At 37.1% G+C, this 23,058-nt stretch overlaps 1 protein-coding gene across 11 annotated transcripts in view; it reads right to left on the bottom strand.

Annotated features, from left to right (window-relative positions):
- Window positions 1-21,906, bottom strand: part of ptk2ab (protein tyrosine kinase 2ab) — a 71,239-nt gene extending 49,333 nt beyond the window's left edge. For 4 of the 11 annotated variants that reach the window (XM_051865390.1, XM_051865392.1, XM_051865391.1 and 1 more), the window contains exons 1-3: window positions 21,738-21,905; window positions 9,219-9,245; window positions 5,994-6,487 (exon numbers count right to left, since the gene is read on the bottom strand). In XM_051865390.1, coding sequence (XP_051721350.1) covers window positions 5,994-6,075 — 82 coding nt within the window. In that variant the 5' untranslated portion in view covers window positions 6,076-6,487; window positions 9,219-9,245; window positions 21,738-21,905. Of the gene's footprint in view, window positions 1-1,147; window positions 1,644-5,993; window positions 6,488-9,218; window positions 9,246-20,326; window positions 20,350-21,737 lie in introns of those variants that run through there. The other 7 variants (XM_051865384.1, XM_051865387.1, XM_051865385.1 and 4 more) reach the window with 5 other exon arrangements.
- Window positions 21,907-23,058: the final 1,152 nt, after the last annotated feature.

The following is a 23,058-nucleotide window of genomic DNA, read 5'->3' as shown; positions in this document are numbered from 1 at the left end:
TATTATAAAAACATGTCTAAATCCTTTATAGTTACAGAACAATTGATTATTATAATATCATTGGTTATGATAATCAACCAAATGGAAAAAGCTTGCAGGAACATCGCTATAGTAACCGGATGCACTATCAGCTTTACAATGCATTCAGTCCATTTAGTCTTAATAATAATAATAATAATAATAATAATAATATTATTATTATTATTATTATAAATCACAATCGGATCACTTCATTAGTGAATATTCTTGTTTAGAACAGAAAGAAAAAAATACATTAATCAGAGCACAAAACATTTAACTCATTGCAAAACACACAGATAATACCAAACACACTGGCAAGACAATGAAAGCTCTCAGTCGAGTCGCTTCAGAGGTGTCATCTAAACACAACTATACTGAGGCAAAGTATGAACGGCAGTGAGCCAATCCCAAGGCTTTGGATCTACGCTGATAAAGATGACGGTCTGATCAGCACAATTTTTAACTGTAAGAGCAAAATTTACAGCAGGATGCTGCAGACACTAACAGGAGGTTGGACTCCTGGAAGGAAATAAAGGAAAAGGTCCAGACACCAACACCTCAGATGGACAGATGTCTCCTGCAAGCATGCCAGACGAGTGGCCTTGGGGACTATGATTATGTCAGATATTCTGCCAAAAAAGCTTCAAATACAACAATGCATGATGGCTAACTACAGCATTCCAAAGCTGCAAGGTCAACACAACAATGGCTGACTGTTTCACGTCAGCTAAATCAGCCCAAAACATTCCCACGATTTGTCTACGGCTCTATTACGACGGTTAACAGCTAAGCATAACAGTGACGATAAGTCTACATGGTCATTATCGTAAAATAAACCCCGAGCAAAGCAGATGAGTGGTCAGTTGCCTTCATTATTTCACCCATCAGTTTAAAGTATTCTACAGAGAATACTGGAATAAACATTAACGTAATAAATACAGGCAGTTCACACAATACTATCTTAAATGATTCACAAACAACTTTACATCTATAAATAACTTGAAAAATGATATGAAGGCAAACAAAATTAGGGTCACCAACACAATAAACCCTGCAAATGGGAAATTAAATCAGTGTGAAACAACCGGTAAGTAAGTTTTTAGTTCATTTTGAGCTCCTCTCCTACCTTTTCTGAAGAAGGGCCAGCAGGTACACGCCAGCGCAGATCTCAATAGTTCAGGGCTCAAACGGCCCTCTAAAAACACAAACGAAAACACTAAAGTGCAAAGCACACATACACTTCGGTGGGTCCAAAGGACATCAACAAAATGTTAAAGCCACATTGTCGCTGGCTGTCAGTCTTTTGGTACACATTTCAGACACAAATTCCAGCTCTCACACACATATTCAAACAGACAAAACATTTTAGTAGCTTCCTCTGTGTGACATCACATCCTGCTTATTATAATGTGTCCAGACTGGCCCATGGTTCATGTAACCGGTGATCCAGTTCCTGTCTGTTTGTCCTGAGGAGACCAGGAGAATACACAACACTTTCTGACAAGACAGTCATGAGTCAAAGACCTTCAACGGCACTAAAATCACACTTGAGTTAAACCAGCTAACAGACCGCATTCACTCGCACCGGCCTACATACACACACGACTGTACTCGCCCACAAGTAAACACATAGTTCAATGGGACCTTGGTCAGGAGGAGGAGTTCACATACATATCCGACTGATAACAAATGAGCCTAGCATTTACAATACATTCAAACTCTAGCAAATATCATTTGAACGTTGTACTACTTCTACATTTTGTGACATAATAAAACATCAAATTTCTTAATATTAAAATTATCCACACAATAAAACAAAACATACTACAAAACACTCAAATCTCTTGCTTGAGCCTGAAACATTATGAATCCTGACACTAAATATGGCCACAAGAGCTTGCACAGTAACACCTGAGAGTATTATATTTAGCTGTGCTATTTCCATAGAGGAAATAGGTCCAGCTGCATTACATTGAATGAAATAAGAAAAATGATTGAATGGTAGTTCATTCACTGTGCATAAGATTATTCAGATGAATGTCCTTGACTGAACCAGAGGCAAAAGAAAGAAGCTTAAGTTTTATCACTTGATGCCTTCAGTAGGGTTTTCCAAAATCTCAGTCATCCAGTAGCCAGAATGGTTATCAGTTTTTTTTCCCCCAAATACAGTACTTCCTGCTCTTATTTGACTGCTGCCTAAACAGGACACCCATGTTACAAAACTTTAAAGTGCAACTTAAATGTGCACAATGTTTCAAATGTCATATCACTCTAAAAATAGATGAAAAAAAAACGAAACAAATTTACACAGTAAAATACCGTTTTCCATTAAAACAGTAATATACCGTAAACACAATGCATTTTGGGTAATGTCGCTTTATGTCGTATTTGTCTAAAACGACAAATAATATTACCCAGAATGCATTGTTTTTTTTTTTACAATATATTAAATGGAAAACGGTATTTTACTGTGTAAATTTGTTTCGTTTTTTTTTTAACAGCTTTTCTTTTAGAATGTATGTATTATGGGATGTTAATGGGATGAAACTTTGATCACAACATTTGTGTTTATAACAATGTATGCTCTAGCCAAAGCCGAAGTCAAAGCAAAGCAAAATTAAACAAAAAACAAAATGAGACTAAAAACCCAAAAGCAAAGCAAAACAAAACACACAACGAAACAAAAACAAAAATTGATCAAACATTCTAAAAATTACATTATTCAGATGAAACAGAAGACATTGCTTAGACACATTGGTGTCATACTCATTTTATCTAGTAGTACACATGTGCTGCCTTCACCTTATCTTTCGTCCAGCAGTCAATAGTCTTAAAAGAGCTCACTCTCCGCCAGAGAGACTGGACACCACACAAAAAGATCCTGTATCTAAGCTCAAGAAACGTAAGCTGAGACATCTGATACATCTGATAGTGAGAGTGGTCTCAATATCTCTTTCTTACTTAAGGTTTCTTTCTCTGGCTCCTTCACAGCTATAGGTTCAACAGAGATGACTAGAGAGACTCTTTTCACAGGGTAATTCTGCACAGACCCATGGGTAGAGGATTCAGTCTCTTCTCACAAGATGACACCAACAGCCTGAAGCAGACATACAGATTCTTTGCAGTAAAACTACAGGCCTCAGAGAGAGCAAAAATGGGATTGTTCTGTGCCTCTGGAATGGTTTATTCCAAATCCAAGCTCAGTGTCTTTACAGACAGGAGCTGGAAAAAATTAAAAAGAGAGAGAGACTGACATTTCTTTGCATTATTAGATCTAAAACCCTGGACATGAGAAAGGTGTGACAAAAGAAAATGTGTAGTTTTCATCTCTCCTCTTGTTCCTCTTCATGTACTTTTGCCTTGTCATTGCTCTCTGTGTCCTCATTTCTTTGTTCTTGGCTAACAGAGAAGGTCAATTTACCTACTTTTTATGTATATTACACCGTATCGCTACTCATCTGTCATTCTCCTTTCACACACACTGCTAATTCTCATATTTTAATGGCTATAAAATCTGTAGTTGGTGCACAGAAAAAGGAAACTGTCTGATTGTGGTGGAGAGAAGCAAGCCATATGGGCAGGAAGTCTGATTTCATCTATGGCCTGGACAGATAGAGAAGAAACAAAAGAAATGAGTTTAACACACTGTGTTTATGATAAAATAATAAAATTACAATTTCCTTTCTGCATTTTGGGTGGCGGTGGGCTGTAAACTGCAATCGCTGTGTGAAATAGGGCCCAGGCGTAAATGAGAGAAAAGCATTAAAAGTCAAGGCGTCAAGCTGTGTGCCTTTGGTATATTAATTTCTAAAGGCATATAATCTCTAATTAACACACCAGTATTGCTGAGAATTGATTAACTCAGCTATAAACACAAGTAGTTTTCCAGTAATCTCAGATAAGTGTGTAGGAAAGCTAATATCAGGAATGCATTAGCATTTTTAAAATAAAATAAAAAATAAAGCGTAAACATTTCTTCATCAGTACTATACATTAAGCACACAATGAAACTCAAGGATGCCACTGACAATAAATAGCAGTATATTTTGTATTCAGTACGAGCCAAGCTTCCCACATACACAATCAGTTGAGTTTAGATGGGAATTCAGCCCTCAGTAATGAAGCTACACTCAACCTACATGACTGCTCTTGCACTGATGTCAGCCAAGAGATAATCAGGCTCTCTGATTGTTCATTAAACTCAGCCTTATGAGTTGGAGCTCTTAGACAGAGTTGATTTCTCAGTCATATATTACAGAAGAGATCCTTCAACACTTGCTGCTTTAGTAGGGCTGCTTTTCAATAAAACTCAAAAAATAATGAATAATTTATAGAAATAAGCTAATTTGAATATCTTTGTACACAAGATAACAGTATAAATCAGGAACTTTTGGAATGAGGAAGGGTAAACATAGGCACACAGGCCACTCAAATGGTGGCAAATGCAATAAAAAAAAAGAAAAAAAAAGTGAATAATACATTACATGACAAGCCAGACTGCAAAAATGATAATCTGACCCTTTCTCAAATAAGTGACGTACGATACAAATCGAAGACTAAACCACCTACACTGGTACTGGTACTACACATCTGTTTAAAAGTTTGGGGTCAGTACAATTTTTTGTACAGTACAAGGACAAATTAAATTGATCAAAACTGACAGTAAAGACATTTATAATGTTACAAAAGATTTCTATTTCAAATAAATGTACATTCTCAAAACAAGAAGTATCAAAGGTTCCACGAAAATATTAAGCAGAACAACTGTTTACAACATTGATAATAATACGAAATGTTTACTGAGCACCAAATCAGAATTATTTCTGAAGAAACCTGGAGTAACGGCTGTTGAACGTCACAATATTAATTAATGTCTTTACTGTATTTTTAATTTACTGTAATTTACTAAACAGGGCAAATTAGCGTGAGCGCGCAATCCCATAAAAGCGCAAATGGGAGTGGAAAGTTCTGCACATGATCTACTGACAACATGCAAATTAAAGAACACAGACGCAGCTGGATCATTTCCATAATGACCAACGCAATCTATCAAGAGCAGCACAAATTAGCGCCTGGTTCAAGACATAAATAATGGCGCAAATAACAGTAAATTAACTAGCGCAAACCTTAGTAAATCACCTTAGTAAAATGATTCATTTAAATACTCTCCTCCCATAAATTTTGCATCTAAAAGGGAAACTCATAAATGCATATGCAATAAGGTCAGCCACAAAAATAACTGTGTCCAAGCCTTTTCAGCGCTATTTTTTCACTGTGTGTCTTTAATAAATCCTGACAGTAGTTTTTTAACACCAAAAGAGGGCTGGCGCAAGCCGTTAGTAAATCTGGCCCATGATATGGCACAGTAATTAAAAATATTAATTAAAAATCAGGTCCAACAGGTTGTCAAGTCAACCCAGGTATAAAGTAAGGTTGGAATGGCCAACTATCTCACAAAATATTACACAAAATATCATAATTAGATCATGATTGATACTTCATCAAACATGAGTGAGATTCACAGGTTGGTGAAAGAGTGAATCTGTGGTATCAATTTTGATCTCTCTTGCGCAACTCTCTTCACTTTTATCTAGTACTATAAATAAAACTACTCATACAAAAACATGAAGTACTGATGCAATATTATGAGGGAAAATAAGTGCAGTAAATCAATGTAGGATTGTAGTGGCACAGCCCTACAAATATAGATGATGTGCTAGCAGGCATCTGCCGAGATATTAAAACTAAGCCCAATTCAAAAGCACTTCTACTGAGAGCAAATATCACAATAAAAGGACTGTAGCAAAAATCTAAAGACTAAAACCACTGAGAGGTCATATCAGACCTCCTACACCTTTCTCCTAAACCGCCTTTAAATCAATACTCCACATCCTGTAAGACAGATCCAGCGTGAAACAGTATCATGGAGGTTTTCTGGAAGCGGTTTGCAGTGCTGTATCTGGGTGACATACTTGGCAGAGGGGGAGGGTAGGAGTAGACGCAGGCTCCTCGTGTCCAGCACAGAGGGAAGGGATTGCAGCCACTGCTCTCCATCCGCTGGCCTCCTCTCTGGTCTCTCTCCCAGGCCCAGCGGCTCTCCGACTCCCTGACACAGTCATAGGGAGCTGGGGGTGACCCCGGCCCACCGCAACGCACTTTGACCAGGCCAGCAGGGATGGCCCTCAAAGGCTTGGGGTGATGCGTGGTGTGAGGTCGCAGGAAGGTGATTGGTCAGCTGCCTGATGCTCTATTCCAGAAGTGCGAAAACATCAAGTGATCCACAAGAGCATGCGGTTATGGGAACGAGGACGGAAGGTAGATACAAACGCAAGGTGTGCTGGCCTTGTTTCCCTTAGAAATGCTTTTTAGAAATCCACTAATAAGAGCAGAGGAAAAAGATCCAGAAGTGACAGGGAAATCCCACAGCTGTCCAGAGTATTCCAGAGAATGGAAGCAGCAGGCGAGGCTGGAACAAAAGCAGAAATGTCGACAAGAATAATCCTCACATGCTAAATGCTTCCTTTTAGCTGCCTTTCTAAGGTTCATCCAGATTAAGAGAGACTGCGGTGACGGTGTGTGTAAGTTTCACAATCTGGCAGAGTGTGTCAGGAGAGAAAGTGTGCGTAAGAGAGAGGGATGAGAGAGAGAGAGAATCAGGCCAACTGATATAAGAGGAGGGGCCTCTTTAAATATGCTAATGAGTTCTGTGAAACCAACTGCTATTGGCTGGCCAGTTTGTGTTTACAAAACACAGACCACCAAGCCAAAAGAAGCGGTCGAGCAGGTTTTTCAGGGTCAGTTATTCAGTTGGGCGGTCCGGATTCTGTTTACATTCTTGGCATTGTGTTGCGTATTTAAATACAAAGCATTATCGTTTCTAAGAACCCCTAATCACCTTATGAATGAAGGTAGAAATGTTATACTGTATGCTTCACCAAGAGGCTGTTTGTGGCTCTTCAGGACAGCTGTGGGCTACTCGTGGAGCTTCATGTAGAGAGGGACTGAAGGAATGTCTGTCAGCTACCTGACAAAGGCTCAAGGAAGGAAGCTTGTTTCCTGTTTTTGACAACAGCCATACTTGCAGAGATGCACATAAATAAGCGATGAAACATCACTGCAAATGTAGCTAAAGTTTTTTTTTTTTTTTTTTTTTTTTAGCAAACTAGTGCATTATCAAGCTTTGCAATTTGTTTAAAGGGTTAGTCCCAAAAATGAAAATTCTGTCATTAATTACTCACCCTCATGTCATTCCACACCTGTAAGTCCTTCGTTCATCTTCAGAACACAAATTAAAATATTTTTCATAAAATCCAATGGCTCAGTGAGACCTGCATTGCCAGCAAGACAATTAACACTTTCAGTGCCAAAAAGCTACTAAAGACGTATTTAAAACAGTTCATGTGACTACAGTGGTTCAACCTTAATGTTATGAAGCGACGAGAATACTTTTTGTGCGCCAAAAAAACAAATAACGACTTTATTCAACAATATCTAGTGATGGGCGATTTCAAAACGCTGCTTCACGAAGCTTCAAAGCTTCACAAATCTTTTGTTTCGAATCAGAGGTTCGGAGCGCCAAAGTCACATGATTTCAGTAAACGAGGCTTCGTCACGTCATAAGTGTTTCGAAATTTCAATGGTTCATCACTGGGGGGGCGTGACTTTGGCAGTTTGATACATGCTTTGAGGGTGACTAATTAATGACAGAATTTTCATTTTTGGGTGAACTAACCCTTTAACTCCAACAATTCTTCATGTTGAAGAACTTTATAAAGGTACTATGGCAACGTACAGAAGAAATAGTTCAGAAGTTGTGTAATCCCAAACATACCTTTTCAGCTTACTAACTACAGCTAAGTCTTTGTTCTGTGCTATTTACTTCACAGTAAATACTATATCAGAGATTTACCATAATTCAGTCTGCAATGACATTGCAATCTGTCTATATTGATGTTTTGCTAAAATAGTTTGAATCATAAGGCAGAAATCAGACAAAGAGAGAAAGATGATTAGATGATAAAAATGAACACAAGCAGTGACTAACAGATTGTCATCAATTAGAATTTAATGAAGTACCTAAATAAAATCGTTGAATATTTTATAACTGGCTAGAAAAATTAGATTTGTTTAATTGAGATATCTGAACTGAATTAGAAGTGATATTGTCCATTTTTATTATTATTAGACAGGACAGTTAATAGTGAAAAACTAGATGAGAAGATGGAGAGATGCTGACTGCTTCTTTTTTGATAAATACAGCGATGACAACAACAGACAAATGTCAATAAACTTAGTCCAGGAAGAACTGTACCAGTTCTTCATCTACTGAGTACAGTACAAGAACTGTACCAGCAGATTTGTGCATTATTTTGTGCTTACAGCCCTAACATACTGTTTGATTGCAAAGCATAATGCAGAAGATAATTTGCTGTTATTTAAGAGTTTCACCTTGCTATGTTTGCCAGAGATATTCATTACCATTCCAAGCACTCGTTCCCTATAGGGAGGGCAAACAGGTCATTTCCTGCTATACTAACCGCATTCTCAAATATCAGTTAATAGGTCCCATTTTGTGCTTAATAATGGTCTCCATAGATGCCATACAGACACACAGGAACCCTACTGTCTAAAAAGGCCCTCCTTCCCTCCTCATAATAATGCCCTTGGCGATGGAAAGAAACAAGGTTAAAAATATGAAGCATCAGCTGATTGGTTGGACTTCTTGAATCTGATTGGATAACGCTACAGTTACTCAGAAAACTGTGAATGAATTAAAGATGCACCAGCAAACTACTAGACTTGAACAACACTCCCTCAACACCACTAAATGAGCAAAAACACATACAAATCAAAAAAATAAAAAATATTCACCCACAATTAAAGCTATAAACCAAAACTCAAGTGCTTACAGCATTAAAAGTCTTTTTACATATATGAATAATACATCAAATGAAAAAAAAGCTGGTTATGGGGGGAATTAAAATGCAGCTCCATTGTCATATGGGCAGCCCAAAGGCAGCTGACAGGCTTTGGAACAGAACGTACTGATCTGCTTTACAGAAGAACACGCTCTACCCAATTCACATTCAGTAAATGGTGGATTAAGGTTAGGTTGACATTTCCCCCGATCAATTTGAAATCCATTTCAGAGAGAAAGAGAGAGAAAGTGAGAGAGAAAGCAAAAGAGGTTGTCTTACCTGCATAATATGATATCCTTGAAATATCTGCAGGAAAAAAAAAAAAAAAAAAAATCACGAATCATGTTAGAGTTTATACAGTTGCAGAAATTATCTTCATTCCACAAAAGCATTGAAACTAGTATATGTTCAAGCACCAGTGTGTGTATAGAGAGCCCTCTAGCTGTCAACTGCTCTGGTAATCTACACATTCAACTATATCTATATCTATATCTATATCAAGACTATATGTTTATGTGCATTTAGTGATAAATGCATCTGAAATAACCACTGACACAGAAGGGGAAAACAAAAATAAAAAAAATATGAAAATTACAACTAAGCACAAATACTGCTACTAGACTGATACTAGAAATTCTAAAATCCAGACCCAATTCAACTCATCCTTAACTGTATCTTAAAATGATGCCAAAAAAAAGTTGTTGACTATCTTTCCAAATTTAAACAGGTTTTTTTTTGTTTTGTTTTTTAGAGAAAGAGATTTGTGGATTTTAGTCCATGTCTATTAGTTTTGAGGTTATCTAGTGAACTGATAAAAAGTGTCAAAACTTTGGGAGATAAACACATTTAAAGCAACACCTTGGAACATTTGCTCACTGTTCCCCCATGTGGTTGATAAGCGCAATTGTCTGTTACCAGTGTCGTAAATACTGTCGCTGTATAAGCTTCCCCGTGGGTAGCACAATACATGTGAATTTGTTGACTAAGCTGACGGAACCGGCGAATGCAGAAACCTCGTTTGGAAACCATGTCCACCAACCAGGTAAAGTAGCCTGTGTTACACTATGTACTACAAATATCATTACATAGATTTATTTATTGTTACTCCAGAATTGAAAAGTACAATGACAAAAAGAACGGTAGTATGTTAGCCTAGTTTTTTCGCTCGCATAGTTCGTATATAGCACTGTTTGCAAAGGGTATAATTTGTATAAGAGAATAAAATGTTGTCCGCATGGTTTTGAGACTTGCATATTTGATAGTTTCATCTGTTGTCTAACTCCACCCAGGATATGAGTAAAATGTGACGTATGCCTTAAAGCAGGTCGCACTCTTCCGCTGGCAGGGGATGGGCGGGGCTGTGCGGGGCTGCGTGTACCGACCCGAACACAAAACTTGCAGAGTGTCGTTGTAACCGCTAGGAGGTTGCTCAGGTATTAGCAGCAGTTGAATTCGTCCGGTTAAGAGTTGCTCTACCACTGAAATAATTTTAGAGACATTATTTTAAGGTCAAAAAACTACATAGTGTTGCTTTAAAGGAACATTCCACTTTTTTTGAAAATAGGCTTATTTTCCAACTCCCCTAGAGTTAAACAGTTGAGTTGTACCGTTTTCGAATCCATTCAGCAGATCTCCGGGTCTGGCGGTACCACTTTTAGCATAGCTTAGCATAGCTCATTGAATCTGATTAGACCGTTAGCATCTCGCTCAAAAATGACCAAAGAGTTTCAATATTTTCCTATTTAAAACTTGACTCTTCTGTAGTTACATCATGCACTAAGACCGACGGAAAATGAAAAGCTGCGATTTTCTAGTGCCTTGCAACCATAGAGACATTCGTGAGAGACGCTGCGTAAAATCATTGTATATCAAATATTCAAATTGTCATTTTCCGTCGGTCTTAGTATACGACATAACTACAGAAGTTTTAAATAGGAAAAATATCGAAACTCTTTGGTCATTTTTGAGCGAGATGCTAACGGTCTAACCAGATTCAATAAACTATTCTAAGCTATGCTAAAAGTGGTACCGCCAGACCCGGAGATCAGCTGAATGGATTCGAAAACGGTAAAACTCAACTATTTAACTCTAGGGGAGTTGGAAAATGAGCCTATTTTCAAAAAAAGTGGAGTATTCCTTTAAGATTCACAGTTTTTCTCTTCAAGGAAAACTAACCAAAAATATTGATGACTCCTGTACTGCTTAGATTTTTGTCCAATTAATTGCTCTCCAAAATGAGCATATCCCACCCCAACTAGCAAGCAGCAAATCATGGTCCATGGCTGTGATGTAATTAAAGCCTATTAACTAAAAAATGAGAACCTTTTGATCTTTATAAAACATCCTGTTTTAATAGAACCCTTTTTTACCATCTGAAACGTGCAACAACTTATATAACGCAATTAATGTCAAGCATGCAAAACATGTCCAAATTTCACACATTTAGATTTGTGCCAAAAAAAGAGAGGTACATGAGCCCAAGTTTATTTGTATAGCACATCTCCCACAAGCTGGTAGTTTCAATTTCACTTTATATAGATTTGTTTAGGCTTGGCATTCATAATAAATGTTTTTTTTTTTTTTATTTATAATGAATGTTTGTAAAAGCTTCATAGATTAACTTTTTGGTATTTTACATAATTTCAGAATTTACTAATAAAATGTGACAGACAGATGCCATGCAATCTGTTTTTTCCCAACAATGCAATTTTGACCTGGTGCAACTTATAGTCAGGTGTGACTTATTTTCTGGAAAATATGGTAAATATGTCAATGAATGAAAATTGAACCCATTAAGCCATTTCATGGGGTTTTAAAGGTTTCCATTTCTGTCTAGAATAGAATAGAATTCTGTCCAGAGATCATTAACATAAAACTGAACATGAAAGAAAATGTTTGAATAGAATAGAATAGAATACTATTCTGTCCAGTGATCATTAACAAAAAACTGAACATGAAAAAATGTTCGTCTGGAACACAACACAATAGAATAGAATGATGTCCAAGGACCATTAGCATGAAACTATGGCACACAAAAAGGACAGTGTGATGCAAAAAGCACAGAATGAGGTCATTCTTGAGCCCACTGCTCACTCAGACTCTATCAGCAGGTCAGCCAGAGGCTGAGCGACGATCAGAACCACAGAAAAGTCTGTCTCATTATACGGGGAATGCTGGATAATCTTTTCATTGTAGATGCTGAATTTCACTGCGCTTTAATTGGAATCCAGTGCATTTCAGCTATTCGAAGCATCAGCATCTCACACTGCATTACGCTGAAAAGGTGAATAAACAAAAAGGCGGACAGACTTTATAATTCTGTGATGATAAATAAGACTGCATTTCATTTAAAGGTCATTGCGGTACTCTAAAAAACTATAAAACTACAAAGTCCGGTTTGTTTTTCTCTGCCAGCGAGCAACTTTCACTCTGTGAACTATGTTTAGCTTTAGAGTTAATGCCAGTGAGATCTTCTCATAAATGCAGGCAGCTATCAAACTGGCAATCAACCTAAACCTCACACAGCACTACAGAGGAATATAGAAGCAAAGCAGACAGTAATTGTAAAAAATAGACAGTTCAGAGAAACAAACACTGAAGCCATCATTCATTGAGAACAGAGAAGATCAGTAAATTGTCATAAATGAACACACCCATATAGCATTTGTCTATTGTGATAGGCTGCGCTGTAGCTCCAGGCCTGACTGTAAGACTGACATGTATTTGTCAGAGTGAGAGCAGGAGAAGAGGCTGAGATGTTATCGCTCACATAATCTCCTGATTGATTCATCACACCAGCCCGAGAAAGTGTTCAATTGCAAAAACTGCCAGTCATGGTACAGCAATGTTTTCAAAAAGGAATATAACAGAAAATGTCTCTACAAATAAATATAAGACAAAAAAACATGTCTTACCATCTTAAACAGATTTTTGGAATATGGCAGCTGGTTCTTTGATGGAACAAGGTGGTCTAACTAATCAACCTCCAGTCATACCAACTATCTACACCAACTTGGACCATAAATGACAAGTTTGGACCAGAAACTCTAGCTACCATGAGAAGCTGGTTTTATCTGGATTTTCCAACAAAAAATAAAACTCAAAACTAAAAAAAAGGATGACAGCCAATATCTTAATGATGACTTTATTGCTTATTGAATAACAGCCAAATGATCTTGCACAAGTTTTCTGAGAACATCAGTTGTTATTATGAAACACTGATGCCAAGTTATTATGACACCCAGTGCATTTTATACAAAGAATAAATCTAGGAAATAAAGTGAAAACTAAGATAAGAAATAGGCTAAAGATTACTGTCATGATGACAGAGCGTAAAACGGAAAATATCTTTCTAAATGTTAAAAACCTCAATCAAACTTTATATCTTTTCCAACGTATGGAAGAATGCAAACAGGAAGTTGCCTTGGAAGATTTTGAGGAATGCACAACATACTGTATATCTGTACCACATCGGATGACAACTGATATTTAAGATTTCTGTAGTTTTTTGGTATCACTCAGTATTGAATATTTAATTGTGCATACTCAGTTCCTCTATTTGTAATTTAAAATTAAAAAAAAAAAAAAAAAAACACTAATAATTTAATAACACTGTTAAATGTAATGCTCAGCAAATCTCAAATTGATTATAAATTTTCATACTGTACTTTATAATTTTCTGATGTCTAAATTCACTCGTACAATTAAAAAACAATTAATTTTAGTTGTTAATTTATTTAGACAAAAAAGTATTACATTTTAATATCTGCCATGCCATTTATCAGCCATAACATCAAAATAATTATTAGTCAGAATTTTATTATTGTGCATCCCTTCCGTTTTCTTGAAAGCAAGTACAAATAGAGTCAAAAACATAACAGAGAGAGATGTGTGTGTTTCACTCAGGGCAGAGGAGAAGAGGGCTTGTAACCCACAAGGGAAAAGGTGAGAGACAGCGAGGAGAGGATTGACCCCTCTCAACAGCATCTACAAAAGACATCCATCAGTGCAAACCCTTCTCAAAGCCCCCCTCTGCTTACAGCACACAAATTCACCTGTTTCTTAACCTCTTATCTTTCCTCTCAGCAGTCACACCACTGTGACACTGCCATGAAGACTCATCACGTTGGTGCTGACTGACAGAGGCTGAATTGAGACCAGTTTTAAAAGGGATAGTTCACGCAAAAATGAAAATTATTCCATGATTTACTCACCCTCAAGCCCACAACACAATCCGAGATATATATTTAAAAATATCCTTAGTCTTCCAAGGTTTATAATGGTTGTGAATGGTAGGCCAAATTCTGAAGACAGAAAAAAATGCATCCATCCATAAAAAAAAAAAATGAATCCATACAACTCCCGAGTTAATAAAGGGCTTTTGAAGCGAAGGGATGCATTTTTGTAAGGAAAATATCCATATTTAAAACCAGTGTTTTGTTTTGCTCTCTCCTTTGTGCCTCTGCGTGCGTCATCACTTTAGGTTGCTCTTCCGCCCAAATTGACGTGTGCAGTATACGTACAGCCGTCCGCCGGAAGCTCATTATTTGAATTTATAAAGTTTTAAATATGGGTATTTTTCTTACAAAAACTCATCCCTTCACTTCAAAAGGCCTTTATTAACCCTTCTGAGACATATGGATTACTTTTTTTTTTATGGATGGATGCATTTTTTCTGTCTTCAGAATTTGGCCTACCATATATTTTTAAATATATCTCGGATTGTGTTCGTCTGAAAGAAGATAGTCATATACACCTAGGATGGCTTGAGGGTGAGTAAATCATGGGATTATTTTCATTTTTGAGTGAACTATCTCTTTAAGGTACAGATATGGGTAAGAGGAGTTTAATTAAGCCCCATTTATACCTGGTATTAAGAAGCATTTTCATCAGTCAGATCACAAGTTGTCGATGCCAAATACAGGTGTAAACGGGGTCGAAAACGTTTTGAGCTTGTCCACTTTTGACCACCTTCAGAGGTAGTTGAAAACACATTCGACTGGATTGCTTTAGTAGTGTAGACACTCATGTGGTCGAATGCGTTCAAACAACAACAAAAGACCAGCTACTGACCTAATGCGTAAACATTATGGGAAGCACACTAGCCAGACAGGATTTGAATTTTTCAGCTGAATACCTAAGTTTGATTTGAAGGTGAAAAACATACCAAGCACAATGTTCTCTCACCATTCCTGATCAGAGCAGAAACAAAAGCAGCTGCTTTCCGTATGTTTTCAGTCATCTCCTTTCGCGCTCATATGTAAACTGCATGAGCTTATTTCGTCCATTAGATCAAAAGATCTGAAAAGATCAAAGGATTAAAACACCAAGTGTAAACAGGAATGTGTCTTGAACATTCGGTGGTATTTTGAAGAATGTTTTTGTTCATAGTGATTCCATTGACTTTTATTGTTTGGACTCAAAAGACACCACATTTTTCAAAATATCTTCTGTTGGCTACCACAGAACACCCCCCACTGGATGATGTGATAAGAACAGTATCTCCCAAAAACTATATTCCCTGAAAAGTAAAAATCACCATTAAAAAGAAATCCATCTGACAGAAATGTCTCATCGCTGCTATATGCGTTGACCCCTGTCACTCTGTAATATAACAGAATGAAACCCTCAGCTGTTCTAAAACAGTTAGGAGCGCAGACCTCTGCCAATCAATAGTAATAATAACAGGGAAAAATGTCACCATGTCACACTACGGCCTAAAAGCAGCCCAGGATAATTCCCTTAATGAATAGCCCAGAGGAGACAGACCCTGAGGCCTGGCTGAGCCGAATAAATCCACATTCCACTCATCTCCTGGCTTAATAATATACACCTGACAATTCCAAAGCTCTGGTTGAGCTGCATTTCAGGTAGGAGAAACTAGATCTTCTTTACCAAATTTTCTTTTTGCACTTCTAGACAGAGTCATGGTAACATACAAATATTCACCCATGCAGGCAAAACATGGAAGCCATCACTGAGTCAACGCTCATCGATCAATATCAGATTACAAGACTGACAGTGAAACAAAGATTTGAGTAAACATTGAAGGCGACACAATAGAGACAAACAGCACACATGATTCAACACTAATAAATCAAAGGTGCTGTTTAAATAGCCATCTACAAACCCGATTCCAAAAAAGTTGGGACACTGTACAAATTGTGAATAAAAAAGGAATGCAATAATTTACAAATCTCATAAACTTATATTTTATTCACAATAGAATATAGATAACATATCAAATGTTGAAAGTGAGACATTTTGAAATGTCATGCCAAATATTGGCTCATTTTGGATTTCATGAGAGCTACACATTCCAAAAAAGTTGGGACAGGTAGCAATAAGAGGCCGGAAAAGTTAAATGTACATATAAGGAACAGCTGGAGGACCAATTTGCAACTTATTAGGTCAATTGGCAACATGATTGGGTATAAAAAGAGCCTCTCAGAGTGGCAGTGTCTCTCAGAAGTCAAGATGGGCAGAGGATCACCAATTCCCCCAATGCTGTGGTGAAAAATAGTGGAGCAATATCAGAAAGGAGTTTCTCAGAGAAAAACTGCAAAGAGTTTGAAGTTATCATCATCTACAGTGCATAATATCATCCAAAGATTCAGAGAATCTGGAACAATCTCTGTGCGTAAGGGTCAAGGCCGGAAAACCATACTGGATGCCCGTGATCTTCGGGCCCTTAGTCCTGTTCTGTGGTCAGACGAATCAAAATTTGAAGTTCTTTTTGGAAAACTGAGACGCCATGTCATCCGGACTAAAGAGGACAAGGACAACCAAGTTGTTATCAGTGCTCAGTTCAGAAGCCTGCATCTCTGATGGTATGGGGTTGCATGAGTGCGTGTGGCATGGGCAGCTTACACATCTGGAAAGGCACCATCAATGCTGAAAGGTATATCCAAGTTCTAGAACAACATATGCTCCCATCCAGACGTCGTCTCTTTCAGGGGAGACCTTGCATTTTCCAACATGACAATGCCAGACCACATACTGCATCAATTGCAACATCATGGCTGCATAGAAGAAGGATCCGGGTACTGAAATGGCCAGTCTGCAGTCCAGATCTTTCACCCATAGAAAACATTTGGCGCATCATAAAGGAGGAAGATGCGACAAAGAAGACCTAAGACAGTTGAGCAACTAGAAGCCTGTATTAGACAAGAATGGGACAACATTCCTATTCCTAAACTTGAGCAACTTGTCTCCTCAGTCCCCAGACGTTTGCAGACTGTTATAAAAAGAAGAGGGGATGCCACACAGTGGTAAACATGGCCTTGTCCCAACTTTTTTGAGATTAGTTTATACCATGAAATTTAAAATCAACTTATTTTTCCCTTAAAATGATACATTTTCTCAGTTTAAACATTTGATATGTCATCTATGTTGTATTCTGAATAAAATATTGAAATTTGAAATTTCCACATCATTGCATTCCTTTTTTTTTTTACAATTTGTACAGTGTCCCAACTTTTTTGGAATCGGGTTTGTACAATATCAGACAAACCATATGAGGTCATTAGAGTTCAGTTACTGAATGAATATAAAAAACATATAGAAGTATTCTATAACTACACATTCAAAAGTTTGAGATCAGTAAGATTTTTTAAATGTTTTTGAAAGTGTCTTATGCTCAAAAAGGCTGCATTTATTTGATCAAAATACAGTAAAAACATGTATATTGTAAAACAATTTTGTATATTATACAATGTGTATATTGTTTGTATGTTATACAAAATGTATATTATTTAACAATTTTAACTTTTCTATTTTAATATATTTTAATTGCTCCTGTGATAACTAAGTTGAATTTCAGCAGCCATTACTCAGAAATCAATGTTGAAAACAATTGTACTGCTTAATATTTTTATTTTTTAGCACTTTTTTCAGAATCCTTTGATGAATAAAACATTCAAAAGGACAGCATTTATTTGAAATATAATTTTTTATAATAATGTAAAAGTTTTTTACTGTCATGTAAGAACAAAATAATTAATTTCTTTAAAAACGGAAAAAAAAACAAACAAACAAAAAAAAAAAAAACGACCGATCCCAAAATTTATAATGGTAGTGTATTTAAAAAAATATTCTAGGTTCAGTATAAGTTAAAGGGTTAGTTCACCCCAAAATGAAGCTCAAACATGCTGCGTAACACACAAGAATGAACCTCATTGGTTACATAGCATGTTTGAGCTTCATTTTGAGCTTCCGGAAGTCTGGAAGGAAAACCTGACAGAATTCAGTCATCAAAAATATCTTAATTTGTGTTCCGAAGATGAACAAAAGTCTTGTGGGTTAGTTCACCCCAAAATGAAATTTCTGTAATCTTCGGAACACAAATTAAGACATTTTTGATTAAATCCAAGAGGTTTTTCATCCTCAATAGAAAGCAATGAAATTACCACATTCAAGGTACAGAAAAGTAGTTAAAACATCGTTAAAACAATCCATGTGACTACAGTGGTTCAACCTTAATATTATGAAGCGACGAGGATACTTTTTGTGTGCAAAAACAAAACAATTTCGCCTCTCCCCTGTCATTCTCTTACATTATTTATGTTGCAGCGCTTCCATGTTACGTCCGAACGGCGGCTCAGTATTGGCGGAAGCTCTTTGCGTGAGCAGCACGACGCATGCGTGTGATGCTGATGCAGGAGCCGGCCAATACAGAGCCGGCGTTCTGATGTAGAACACAGAAGCGCTGGACGTAATGACATGAGAATGACAGGGGAGAGACAAATTTGTTGAATAAAGTCGTTATTTTTGTTTTGTTTTTGCGCACAAAAAGTATCCTCGTCGCTTCATAATATTAAGATTGAACCACTGTAGTCACGTTGACTATTTTAACGTTATTTTTACTACTTTTCTAGACTTTGAATGTGGTAATTTTGTTGCTTTCAATTGAGGATAAAAAAAAAAAACTCAGATTTCATCAAAAATATCTTAATTTGTGTTCTGAAGATGAACGAAGGTCTTACGGGTGTGGAACGACATGAGGGTGAGTAATGAATGACAGAAATTTCATTTTTTTGGGTAAACTAACCCTTTAAGCTCATTTGTGGAATAATGTTGATTACCATAAAAAATAATTTCAACTTGTCCTTCATTTTCTTTTAAAGAGATGAAAATATAGGTTACCGTGAAGCACTTCCAATAGAAGTGAATGGAGCCAATTTGTGAAACAGTATTATAGACACAAGATGTAAACAAAATACATGTTAACATGATTTTAGTTTTAAAAATTGCTTATTAACCTTTTCTCTGTTAAGTTATGTTCAGTGTTACAACTTTGTTGCCATGACACAACAGCTTTACAGCTCAAATAAAACATAATCTGCTTTTAAGACTGCCAAAAATCCCCCCTATTCACTTCCATTGTAAGTGCCTCAACCTTGGTTTTGAAATTTAAAAAAAAAAAAAAAAAAAAAAAATAGAGGGACAAGTCTATTTTTTGTCAACTGAACTAAACTTGTACTGAACCCGTAAAATCCCTTTAATGGTGTCTTTATTTTTCAAAGCAAGTTGACTGTAAGGTTACTGAGAATGATGTAAACTCTTAAACATCAACAGTATAGTTTTCAAAGACTTATATCAGTGGTGATTTAATGTATAAGCAACATTCGCTGTGCCTGCCTGGTGGATCATTCCAATACCTGCAGCGGACTAAAGCTATGTTGAGACTTGTCAAATACACAGGAATTTGTTCTAAACAAATGTTGCAATACATTACAGATAACCTACATATGCGAACAACATTTGAAAACAAAACCTAACAAAAAAAACCTATTACACAGATAAACAACATTAAACCACCATGTAAAAGACCAAAACAAGCTAAAGACACTAACCTATCACTACCTAAACCTAAATAATGAACCAAAACATTCTTTAAAACATTTGCAGAATCGTGTACATTAAGCAATAAAAGTGAAAATGGCCATACACACAGGCACACCAATTTTATTTAGTATTTTAGGACAAATCTCGAGGCTGACTGAAAATACACCACCATATAAAAACGTAGCCTTAAGCACAGCACTACACCAAGCCAAGCCTCCTGGAGTTCTTCCGATCACATTTGAATTGGAAATATGAAATATGGCTTGAGGTAACCCTACTCCACCCTGAAGCAGAAAAAAATGCCCTTTGTTTTATAGATGATCCCATATGCGAGTACGCAAAGCAATGTTTTCAAATGAGATGCTTCACCTGGATGGGTTTTATATATGTGTGTGTGTGTGTGTGTGTGTCAGAAGCTTCCGACCCTAAGCTGCCTGTTAGAAACTCTCTTCCTGTCTTGGAGCAGCTTGTAAATAATGAATGATTACCATTACACAATGCCCCTGTGATTAATGTCAGCACTATAACAAAGACAAACGTACCTGCACTAGCACAACTTAGAAAACTCCAGAACTGCATGATGTATTTTCCATGTATTTTTCCAGGCTCATTCCTCAGTGCTCCTTACCTGTGCTAATGACGTAACGTTAGAGAATACCTGCAAAGGCTCCTGATGCCCACACATACACACGCCTATAGAAGCCCCGCCCACTACATAACACTGCTCTGATTGGTCAACATCCATAACAAGCAGGTGAAGAGCACTCACTAGTGACTCATTTCCGTGAATCGGTTCTATCGAACAGTTCGTTCCAATCAACCGGTTTTGAATCATAATTTTTTTATGTCATCAAGATGATTTACGTTATTTAGATTCCACACGTTTTGATCAAATTGTATTTTTAAACCGACTTGGTTTCGTACAGGCCTATATGTTGATTTAAAAAAAAAAAAAATCAGTCTGATTCGTGAACGAATCGTTCAGAAAAGTTGTGCGAGGCGGTTCAACGGATTCAATGGAAAGAACCGCCTCAAAAGAACGATTCGTTCACGAATTTCTAAGACAAATCAGCATTAAAAAAAAAGAATAAGACTAATAAAGAATAAAACTTTGATAAACAGATCAATAATGTGATATGATTGTGAACAGATATCTTCTTCTTACTAATTATTGTTGCTTTGCCAATGATTTTTTTTTTTCTTCTATTTCATTAAATTAATAATTAAATTGAATTGAACCAAACTCCCAGAATATTAAACCATGTATCCGAAATACTAGGCTACATGAAGCAGGTGACTAGCCTACCCAAAAAAGCGAAATTACTGCATATTGCCAGAACTAGTCAATAAGTGAAAATACATGCACTTCATACATAATATTGGTGGAAAGCATCATAGGGCAACGCTATAATAAAGCTTGCCTTCGCACTAAACTGGTTGCATTGTTTGTCTTTTGTTATTGTTTTCAGTTCACCATGTGAACAGAAACAGTCTGACAACAATACACAGCTCCTAATACAACACACTTAACTCAAGATAACAAACCAACAGCGATCAAGTCATATTTACACCGGGTTATTAAACATGCAGAATGGTGTTAAATGCGACACGACGCATTTTCCGTGAGGAATAAAACATTTGGAATGGCTTGAAATTACTGGGTATGGTCTCTTTCGCATTGCCAGGAGCACTTTGTCCTGCAAAACCGTGCACAGCTGACTTTTATCAGCAATTTCATAATGATACGAGAATCCTAAGCACGCTGCAATACAATAACACGCCTCGCATTTACAATCTAACGCAACACAACATGTCAGATTGGCCCAGGAAAGCCCACTCTCCAGGTCCAAGTGCAGATACGAGCCCCTCACGCTATGCTACCAGGCTAACACACTTATTGCAATTATTATAGCAAATATAAAATGTGCATTCTTAACAAGGACCAATATTTACCGTATTCTTTTCATCGAATGTCTCCAAAAACGCGCCCTCTTGATAAACACCCTGTAATGTTTAGCTTTGGTTAGTATCCCGTGTTAACGCTGTTTGTGGGTCCGTCCAGGCTCCGTGGGGTCTGTAGTGGATCTGAAGCCGGAATCCTCCCTCTTGCTCTCTCTCGCTGCTGCTAGTGATGACCGATTCGAGAATGAATCATTATGCTGGACCGACTCTTTTTAATCATTCTTTAGAACCGACTCGCAAAGAGTTTGAAAATGAGTAGACTTCAAGGAAGACAATTAAAAATTAAAATGTAAATTAAAATGTATGTGAGTGACATGATAAATATAAACAACGGTAGGCTACATGTGTGACAGGTAGGAACATTTATCTGTAAAAAAAAAAAAAAAAAAAAGGGGGGGGGGGGGGGGCATTGAAACATTATCTCGAGTGAAAGCATCAAATGCAAACTATATTTAACACTTACATACAACACACACACACTTTTGTATAAACTTAATCGAAAATATAGCGATATGCAGCGAATTTAACTAAATATGCGTTTAGTTAGTAGTTCACTTCTGTAAACTCTTTGGAACGATGACTTAAAAGAATCAGTGAATCGGTTCATTGAAACGAACCGGCCAAACGAACCGATACGGTAAATGAATCAGGCTTCCCAACACTGGCTGCTGCAGTTCTGAATCGCTCGCTCCAATATGGCTGACTCGACCTGAGGCAGTCCGGCATTCAGAAAAATATTAACTAGCTGATGATAATTTTTTGATGGAAAAAAATAAGCTATATATAATGGTACAGTAGACTATACGTTATAGATATTGAAGCTGTTGATTGTGATTCATTTGGAAATGTTGCCACCAACAGGGAAGAAAACCTTATTGTATCCACTTCAGTAGGTACTGTACCTGTCAACTTTACCCAAGAATGTGCTCACAAAATGTTTCTTTGACATCAAAACTAATCATTTCCATGAATCAACTGTCTGTTATTTTGCTTCTAAATTATACAAATTAATTCTTATGCCACGCACAACAGCTCTGAATGCACTGATATGTGCTGCACGCCTACACACACAATCCAGGGACTTAGGGACAGGATAGATGTGTGCTGGCTTTGTCTTCCAGACACATCCCCAAAATTCCTTCCAGTGACGTCTGACAGTTAGATGGCTGACCCCAAGGTCAAAGTGTTACACATCAGCCAATCACTGCTCTTTGCATGGGCGGCAAAAAAACAGCCAAGGGCCCCTTCTGCAAACACTTCTAGAGCGAGAAGGCTGATCCAGAATGGCTCCATGTTTAAGTCATATTTATTT

This window comes from Ctenopharyngodon idella, chromosome 16 (assembly GCF_019924925.1).
Source record: "Ctenopharyngodon idella isolate HZGC_01 chromosome 16, HZGC01, whole genome shotgun sequence".
Classification (NCBI taxonomy): Eukaryota; Metazoa; Chordata; class Actinopteri; order Cypriniformes; family Xenocyprididae; genus Ctenopharyngodon; species Ctenopharyngodon idella.
Note: the sequence above shows the minus strand (reverse complement) of the source record. Positions and strands in the feature narration are given on the sequence as shown.